This window comes from Lepus europaeus, chromosome 19, assembly GCF_033115175.1.
Source record: "Lepus europaeus isolate LE1 chromosome 19, mLepTim1.pri, whole genome shotgun sequence".
NCBI lineage: Eukaryota > Metazoa > Chordata > Mammalia > Lagomorpha > Leporidae > Lepus > Lepus europaeus.
In genome coordinates this window covers 4231875-4241855 of record NC_084845.1, presented here as the reverse complement: position 1 = coordinate 4241855, position 9981 = coordinate 4231875, and the positions used below count along the sequence as shown (strand labels likewise).

Genomic DNA, 9981 nt, shown 5'->3' with positions numbered 1-9981 from the left:
TGGAAATTAGCAACTCAGGAATCCCTAGAGCACATGCAAACACATGGAGACTGAACAACATGCTCCTGAATGAACAATGGGTCATAGATAGGAGAAATCAAAAACTTTCTGGAAGTAAATGAAGGTAAAAACACAACATATCAAAACTTATGGGATACACAAAAGCAGCGTTAAGAGGAAAGTTTATAGCAATAGGTGCCTACATCAAGGAATTGGAAAGGCACCAAATAGATGAGCTTTCCATGCATCTCAATAATCTAAAAAACTGCAGCAAACCAGACCCAAAACCAGTAGGAGAAAAGAACTAATTAAACTTAGAGAAGAAATCAACAGAATTGAATCAAAATAAATTACAGAAGATCAGCAAAATGAAGAGCTGGTTTTTTGAAAAGATAACCATAATTGACACCCCATTGGCCCAACAAACTAAAAAAAGAAGAGAAAAGACCCAAATCAATAAAATCAGAGAAGAAAAAGGGAATGTAACAACACACACCACATAAATAAAATGAGTCATCAGAAATTAATATAAAGAGTTGTATGCCAGCAAACAGGGATATCTATCAGAAATGGATAGTTTCCTGGGCACATGCAACCTACCAAAGTTGAACCATGAAGACATAGAACACATAACAGATAAATTACTGAGACAGAAATTCAAACAGTAATAAAGGCCCTCCCAACAAAGAAAAGCCCAGGACTGGATGAATTCTACCAGACATTTCAAGAAGAACTAACTCCAATTCTTCTCAAACTATTCCAAACAATCAAAAAAGAAGGAATCCTCACAAATTCTTTCTATGAAGCCAGCATCACCTTAATTCCTAAACCTGAAAAAGATGCAGCATTGAAAGAGAATTACAAACCAATATCCCTGATGAACACAGATGCAAAAATCCTCAATAAAATTCTGGCCAAAAGAATGCAACAATACATTAGAAAGGTAATCCACCCAGACGAAGTGGGATTTATCCCTGGTATGCAGGGATGGTTCAGTGTTGGCAAAATAATCAATGTGATACACCACATTATCAGACTGCAGAAGAAAAACCATATGATTATCTCAATAGACACACAGAAAGCATTTGATAAAATACAACACACTTTCATGATGAAAACTCTAAGCAAACTGGGTATGGAAGGAACATTCCTCAATACAATCAAAGCAATTTATGAAAAACCCACGGCCAACATCCTATTGAATGAGGAAAAGTTGGAAGCATTTCCACTGAGATCTGGTAGCAGACAGGGATACGCACTCTCACCACTGCTATTCAATATAGTTCTGGAAGTTTTAGCCAGAGCTATTAGGCAAGAAAAAGAAATTAAAGGGATACAAACTGGGAAGGAAGAACTCAAACTATCGCTCATTGCAGATGATATGATTCTTTATTTAGGGGACCCAAAGAACTCTACTAAGAGACTACTGGAACTCATAGAAGAGTTTGGCAAAGTAGCAGGATATAAAATCAATGCACAAAACTCAACAGCCTTTGTATACACAGGCAATGTCATGGCTGAGGAAGAACTTCTAAGGTCAATCCCATTCACAATAGCTACAAAAACAATCAAATACCTTGGAATAAACTTAACCAAGGACATTAAAGATCTCTACAATGAAAATTACAAAACCTTAAAGAAAGAAATAGAATAGGATACCAAATTGGAAAAATCTTCCATGTCATAGATTGGAAGAATCAATATCTTCAAAAAGTCCATACTCCCAAAAGCAATTTATACATTCAATGCAATACCAATCAAGATACTGAAGACCTTCTTCTCAGATCTTGAAAAAATGATGCTGAAATTCATGTGGAGACACAGGAGACCTTGAATAGCTAAAGCAATCTTGTACAACAAAAACAAAGCCGGAGGCATCACAATACCAGATTTTAGGACATACTACAGGGCACTTGTTATCAAAACAGCATGGTACTGGTACAGAAACAGATGGATAGACAAATGGAACAGAATAGAAACACCAGAAATCAATCCAAACATCTACAGCCAACTTATATTTGACCAAAGATCCAAAGCCAATCCCTGGAGTAAGGACAGTCTATTCAATACATGGTGCTGGGAAAATTGGATTTCCACATGCAGAATCATGAAACAAGACCCCTACCTTTCAACTTACAAAAAAATTCACTCACCATGTATTAAAGACTTAAATCTATGACTCAACACCACCAAATTATTAGAGAGCATTGGAGAAACCCTGCAAGATGTTGGCACCAGCAAAACTTCTCGGAAAAGACCCTGGAACCACAGAGAGTCAAACCAAAATTAACATTTGGGATTGCATCCAATTGAGAAGTTTCTGTACTTCAAAAGAAACAGTCAGGAAAGTGAATGGGCAACTGACAGAATGGGAAAAAAATATTTGCAAACTATGCAACAGATAAAGGGTTAATAACCAGAATCTACAAATAAATCAAGAAAATCCACAACAACAAAACAAAAAACCCACTTAAGAGATGGGCCAAGGACCTCAAGAGACATTTTTCAAAAGAGGAAATCCAAATGGCCAACAGACACATGAAAAAATGCTCCAGATCACTAGCAATCAGGGAGATGCAAATCAAAACCACAATGAGGTTTCACCTCACCCCGGTTAGAATGGCTCACATTCAGAAATCTACCAACAATAGATGCTGGAGAAGATGTGGGGAAAAAGGGACACTAACCCACTGTGGGTAGGAATGCAAACTGGTTATGCCACTATGGAAGTCAGTCTGGAGATTCCTCAGAAATCTGATTATAACCCTACCATACAACCCAGCCATCCCACTCCTTGGAATTTACCCAAAGGAAATTAAAATGGCAAACACAAAAGCTGCCTGCACCTTAATGTTTATTGCAGCTCAATTCACAATAGCTAAGACCTGGAACCAACCCAAATGCCCATCAACGGTAGACTGGATAAAGAAATTATGGGACATGTACTCTATAGAATACTATACAGCAGTCAAAAACAACGAAACCTGTTCATTTGCAACAAGATGGAGGAATCTGGAAAACATTATGCTGTGTGAATTAAGCCAGCCCCAAAGGGACAAATATCATATGTTTTCCCTGATCAGCAACAACTAACTGAGCACTAACGGGGAAACATTTTGAAGTGAAATGGACACTAGGAGAAACAGTGACTTGATCAGCTTTGTGCTAACTGTTGATGTACAATGTAATACTTTATCCTTTTTAGTATTTCTTTTGTTCTAATACTAGTGGCTGAACTCTGTAATTAACACATAATTATTCTTAGGTGTTTAAATTTTAACTGAAAAGTGATCCCTGTTAAATATAAGAGTGGGAGTAAGAGAGAGGAGATGTACCATTTGGGACATGATTAATCGGGCTTGCCCCAAATGGTGGAGTTAGAAACATGCCAGGGGATTCCAATACAATCCCATCAAGGTGGCACGTACCAATGCCATCTCACTAGTCGAAGTGATCAATTTCAGTTCACAATTGATCACACTTATAGGTCTAAGAGTCAAAGGGATCACATAAACAAGACTAGTGTCTGCTAATACTAACTGATAGAATCAAAAAGGGAGAGAACGATCCAACATGGGAATTGGGATACACATCAGACTCATAGAATGGCAGATGTCCTAAACAGCACTCTGGCCTCAGAATCAGCCCTTAAGGCATTTGGATCTGGCTGAAGAGCCCATGAGAGTATTTCAGGCATGGAAAGCCAAGACACTCTGGCAAAAAAAAAAGACCTAAATGAAAGATCTCTGGGAGTGAGGTCCCAATGGAAAGAACGGGGCCATCAAAGAAGGAGGTACCTTTCTCCAAAGGGAGGAGAGAACTTCCACTTTGACTATGACCCTGTCGGAATAAGATCGAAGTCAGCGAACCCTAAAGGCTTCCATAGCCTTGGCAACTCATGACTAGAGCCTAGGGAGATTACTGACGCCATAAACAAGAGTGTCAAATTGTTAACAACAGGAGTCACTGTATACTTAATTCTCATGTGGGATCTGTCCTTAATGTTGTCCAATGTGAAGTAATGCTATAACTAGTACTGAAACAGTATTTTTACACTTTGTGTTTCTGAGTGGGTGCAAAGTGATGCAATATTTACTTAATATATACTAAATCAATCTTCTGTATATAAAGATACTTGAAAATGAATCTTGATGTGAATGGAATGGGAGAGGAAGTGGGAGATGGGAGGGGCATGAGTGGGAGGAAGTTATGGGGAGGGAATCCAATGTAATCCATAAACTGTACTTTAGAAATTTATATTTACTCAATAAAAATAAAATAAAATAAAATAAAGCCCTCATGGAAAATGGGAATGAAAACACTATGCATCGATATCAAATATTTTGTACCAAAATAATCTTTTCATTCCAAAAAAAGATTATTATATATATATTTACTGGTATCATATGCTGTTCTGATAAATACATACACTGTGTATTCTTGAAACCAAGGTAAACATATACATCTCCTCAAACATTTATCATTTCTGTATGGTGAAAACAACAAAAATATTTTCTGTTACATTTTTATTTGCAGATACATACAGAACATTATTTTTGCCTGTAGTCATGCAATGTACAATAGGACAGCACAAATATATATGTATTTTCATTAACCATAAAGGCTACTGATATAATTCAAACATTTCATAGTAAATTCACTTGGATATTATTGAATAGATATACAGAATCTATAACCTTCTAGTCTCCATGTGAGATTCACCAGTGTAACAAGCACCTTGGTGTTGCAAATGTTTGGGTTTCAGATGCTATGAGTTAAGCAGCTTCCCCAGAACAATTTCCTTCCTGCTGAGAGATCCTTGTCAAAGATGAGTCTCGGGCAATAAGTGATGCTCAGGCATGGTACTGTAGCAGGGCTCCCACAGGCCAGGTACTGGCAGCAGGCAGGTGGCCTGGATCACATACAGTCAGGGCCAGCTGACACCGTTAGGGTCTCCATCTGGAGAGCTTTCTCACATTTAGAAGACTCCCTCTCTCATGGCTGTATGCCTCGTGGGGTACTAGGTGTTTCTGTTCTAAAGGATGTTGGAGCTGTGCTCCCAGGGGGAGCTTTGCTTTAGGTTGTGAGAGTAGAATTGTGCTGGGGTGGTCTTATCTCCTGGAAATGCATGAGCCAGGACTGGAAATCTCCCTACTGGGCTGCATCCTACAGCTGAAGGACAGGGTGTGTCAGCCCTGCCCACCCATCAGGAGGCCTGTAGCTCTCCTTGGCTTCACAGCAGTGGTTTGTGTCCTGTGGTGACATGACACACGCATCAGAATAAAGTAGACTGTGACACAGTTTGTGTTATTCTTATTACCACTGCCTTGGATTTTTGTACAACTTTCCAACATTATTCATTTTTAAATAGAAGTGTCATTTAATATTTTATCTCTTCATATCTATGCATATAAAACATAGAAACACAAGTACATATCTCCATACATACAGAAACAAGCATGCGGAGAAAGAGCAAGGGAGCCAGAGAGGAGCACAGTGCACATTCTTCTAGGCTTAAAGGTGAATGGAAACCCACCTGCCACAAACAGGGCAGTGCACCATGGAGCATGTTTCTTCCCCACACCCCCGATACTGCCAACGTTATAAGAAACAAAAGGCTCCCTCCGTAGATCTCCACGTCACACCATGATATTCTGGACACCATGCTCTGTTCATTATCTATACAGCCTTGGGGTCTTTTATAAAACAGCAAAACATGCTTTGTGCTCCCCTGTGCCCCACACAGGTAAACTGCTCATTTGTATGTGAAAATGTGTGACATAGCTGGGCTACTTCATCTGATTTCAAAGGACTCCGTCCCCTAAGGATGTGGTGCACAGGACTTCTGCAGGTCCTCACGGCTAACACTATGGGAAACTGAGTTTTCTTACACCAAATTCCATATTATTCATTGCTCCAGGGGAGCTTTCTTCCTTGTCTGTACTTCAAAGCCCACCTGAGATGCTGGTCCTGTTTGTGGAGCTGATTTTACATTCCTGTAGCGTATTAATTTCTGAATGGATTCATTATGTCTCATGCTAGTGATACTATGACTTGTTCATAATCTCCACATTATTGCTGGAGGCTGGTACACTAGTCCATATTTCAGGAAATGATGTGAGAACTACATAGGAACTCATTTATAATTATGAATCAATTCATTGCTTATTTTAGACCAGAAATTCCAGCTGTTGGTCCAGCACACTGTAGGACAGGGACTATTTGAAGAAACACACTTAAAGTTGAGAGGGATTAAGGAGTCCAGAAATCAAATGTGGAGGCAGGTGTTAGGCCCAGCAGTTAGCATGCAGATACTTTGACCTTCTTCAGTAGCAGGAGGCCTTGGTTTGATGCCCAGCTCTGACCCCAGCTGCAGCTTCTGTTGACACTGACCTGGGGAAGAAGTGGTGATATCTCCAGAAATTGAGCTCCTGGATCCCATCTTTGACAACACCCAGAGCAGTGATACACATTAGGGAAGTGAATCATACTGTGACAAGCTCTGTCTCTGTTTCTCAAGAAAACAAATGATTTTTTGAAATGTCAAAGAACTACCCGCTGTGAATATGCATACAGTTACATTCTCATACTAAGTAGGGCACTTGCTATTTCTAGTGTAGGCACAGCAGAGCCTGGGCACTCGGGAGTCATGGCTCATGAGAATGTAGGGGCTCACAGCTGGGAAACCCCCAGCAACCAGTACATAGATGTTCACCAGCCACAAACTGGGATTCTTGAAAACAGTCAAGCTAATGTGAAAAATGAAGGAGAGAATGTTCAAAGACACAAAGGTGCTTACAAGGACGAAGATGCTCTGGGTGGCTTTGGACTCTGGGGAGGACCTGGAAGAGACATTGGACCCATGGATATATTGAACCTGCTGCCTGTGTCTGTGCAGGGTGAAAACCATGAAGCTACTGGACCACAGCATGAGACCTATGAAGAAAACATATTGAAAAAATACCTGTGCTGCATGGAACAATGTTAAGTGTTTTCCAGAGTTCATAGCATAACAGTATCCATGATCAACTTTCTCTGTGATATTATTGTCTTTCATTTTGCCAGTCATATACACAGGCACCATGACATTTAGTATTATGTACAGCATCCAGCAGGAAATAGTGGAGGGGCTTATGTACCTGTGAGCTTTTAGTTTAAGCTCTGCCCACTTGGAGTTCCTGGGGCTAATGGTGATGGCCTGGGAGATGCTCAAGAGGCAAGTGCTGCAAATACACACATCCCTGCTCACTCTATGCACATAGAACACAAGCTTGCACCCAGTATCACTGAGGAAATGCTTCATCCCCAAAGCTGCCATGGTTTGGGGGACTCCTCTAGAGAGAATGACTAAGCAGTTGGCTACAGTCAGGTGTTTGATGACCAAATCTGTGGACCTAAACTTGCATCCTGTGAGGTAGAAATAGAGATAATGGGAAAGAAGAGAGACGTTCCCCAGGATTCCTGTAAGAGTTTGTGATAAGAAGATCATCCCCATTGTCAAATCTCCAGCAGCCATCCCATCACCTCCAATGTCTGATTATTGTCTCTGAGCCTGAGATTCCTGTATGGGAGATGGGGCATGAGCTCCATGGATTAATATCAACTGAAATTAAGTTTTCTCTGTTCACATAATCTCCATTTGCATCAGCTCACACTTAGTCATAACTGATTAATATTTTTGAACATGTTTCCAAAGACTTGGATATATGATCTTTAAGGCTATTTACACATTGCTAATTACAGACATGAAGAGACACATGCACTGATTCCTGTGTTCTTCATAACTCCATGAGAAGGTAGCAGGATTCATTTCATTAGAAATTAAATGTTCACACAGGCTGCTTCAGCTTAGTGATGTGTCCAAATTTAAGCTTTATTTTATGCTCAAAGTGGAATATTGAACCTGCCTGGGCTTTTCCTAAAGGACTCAAATTAACAACACTGCTATTCTAACAGAGCTACTTAGCTGTGGTCCTCACATGACACATATGTACACCTGGCTATTTTCATGCCTGGTAAATTCATCTTAGACTTCTGGTATTTGTTTCATCATTTTCTGTGTATTAGCTTACCGTTATGCATGAAAGTTTGCTCGATAAGCCCACATCAATAATGATTTACATTCAAGTATCTTATTAAGATGCAGAGAAACTGATTATATTATAATTTTCTAGGATGTTTCTCCTGGAGGAAAAATCTCCTTACATAATTCAAAATTGGTTGTATATTGGGAAGACAATTGAAACATTATTTGGTATAAGTACCAGGAAAACTGACACTCAACTATTGAAAATATGTTGTGCCCTATACCATTGAACATTAACATCAGTCTGTGGTGAAATCAAGTAAGGTGGAAACTAAATATTACTTTTTTCATGCAATATACTGTTGATTAAATAGTAAATAAAGGTATTTTCCATAAGTCAAAATTTTAGAAAGGTATTGAAGTATAAGCCATGTATATCACATGCAAACTCTAGTACTAAGTCTTGTGTATTTTATCACTTGTAATTGTAGAAATGGCAGTGGAGAAGAAAATATTTTCAGTCCAGACCAAATGTCAGTAGGTATAATTGAAAAAAAAAGTTGCCACGTGAAACTCACCACTGCAGCTGGCACTGCTTTTTCTTTAAAAGTCTGCCCTTACATGAAGATAAAAACAAGTCTTCTTATGATGTAAAAATTGCAGTTTATATTTGCTTGTGTCTAAGCTGTTTAAGTGAATATTAAAGGGCTTGGAAAAAAATCTTACTATAATCTGGGAACACGGGAATTTTTCCATAGAAATTGTCACAGTTTCCATTGATCAGTTCAACAACAGAGTTAGAAAAGGCATTTCTCTTCCTGAAACTGCCACTTAGGCCCACTGTGTTGGCCCAGGATTGAAAGAATCCTTTAGGTTTGATTTATCTAGGTCACAGCTATGTTCAATTCTATAGGTGCATCTCTAAGAATCATGAAATTTTGGTTTGTGACTCCCACGGTGACCTGAACACCAGATTTATTTTGGAACTATGGTCTCTAAGTACATTGGACAGCAGATTTCATGATTTTTTTATTAAATTCCAAGAATCAATATCACTGTGGCTGACATCAAATTACTTTAGGAGCCATCAAGGACTGGAGTAGCGTGTAGGACCCTATGTCCCTATCCTAGCTCTGCACACATCTCAGAATCCTTCCTGCTTCCTGTGAAGCTGGGGCACAGGACCAGGTGCAAACACAAGACAATCCCACTTCTTACCTGATCACTCACCCAGACTCCCGATTGCCTCTTCGCCTGGAAACTCTCTCTCACTGGCAGAGAAAATTCCAAATTTCTCTCCACTGCCTGGAGAGTCCTCGGCATGAAGGTCACACCAGTCAGCACTGGGTAGGCTGGAGGCAGCTGGAGCCCTAGAAATGGTGGCGCCTGTAACCTCACCTCCCTGCAGAGCTGCAATTATCTTTTCACCTGCAGCTGCACTGAAAGAAAAGTTGGATATGAAAGATATTTGTGAAAACTTTGCCTCTTGCTAATTAAAGAAAACAATTACACCCTGTAGTTACAATCTCCAAAGAGGCTGTGAAAGTCTTTGAAAGTGGCTCCTCCTGTTCTCAGCTCCCTGGAGCAGACAGGGTCTGACCTGGAGGGAGCAGGAGATCCTGAGTCTGACATGGGAGGGACTGACAGCGAAGCTCCTGTGTCTCCCTGGATTCATGAAGATTTCTTTCTACTGCAGTTTGAGTTCCTCCCCAGACTTCAGACCCCAAAGCACAGCATCATTTATGTACTGAGTAGAGCAATGGGGAGAATGCTCCTGAGAAAGGCTCTCAGATACACAGGTGCAGTGGAGAACGTGATGAGCGTAGTTTACATGAGAAGACACTGGGTTTGTCTGACACTCAAGACAGATGGAATCACAGAGAACATAGGGGTTTTATAGCAAAAATGCTTTGCCAGTATTTTCTTTTCTTTATAATCTCCAGTAAATATAGGAT

General features: G+C 39.9%; 1 protein-coding gene across 1 annotated transcript; it reads right to left on the bottom strand.

Annotated features, from left to right (window-relative positions):
• Positions 1–6589: 6589 nt before the first annotated feature.
• On the bottom strand, positions 6590–7516 carry LOC133748698 (vomeronasal type-1 receptor 4-like). Its single transcript, XM_062177632.1, has one exon. It carries the CDS (start codon positions 7514–7516, stop codon positions 6590–6592), a length of 927 nt encoding a protein of 308 aa, XP_062033616.1.
• Between the last annotated feature and the right edge of the window lie 2465 nt (positions 7517–9981).

What these genes read in the sequence shown, in the direction of transcription:
- LOC133748698 (XM_062177632.1), bottom strand. Translation starts at nt 7,516, where the DNA reads ATGGCTGCTGGAGATTTGACAATGGGGATGATCTTCTTATCACAAACT.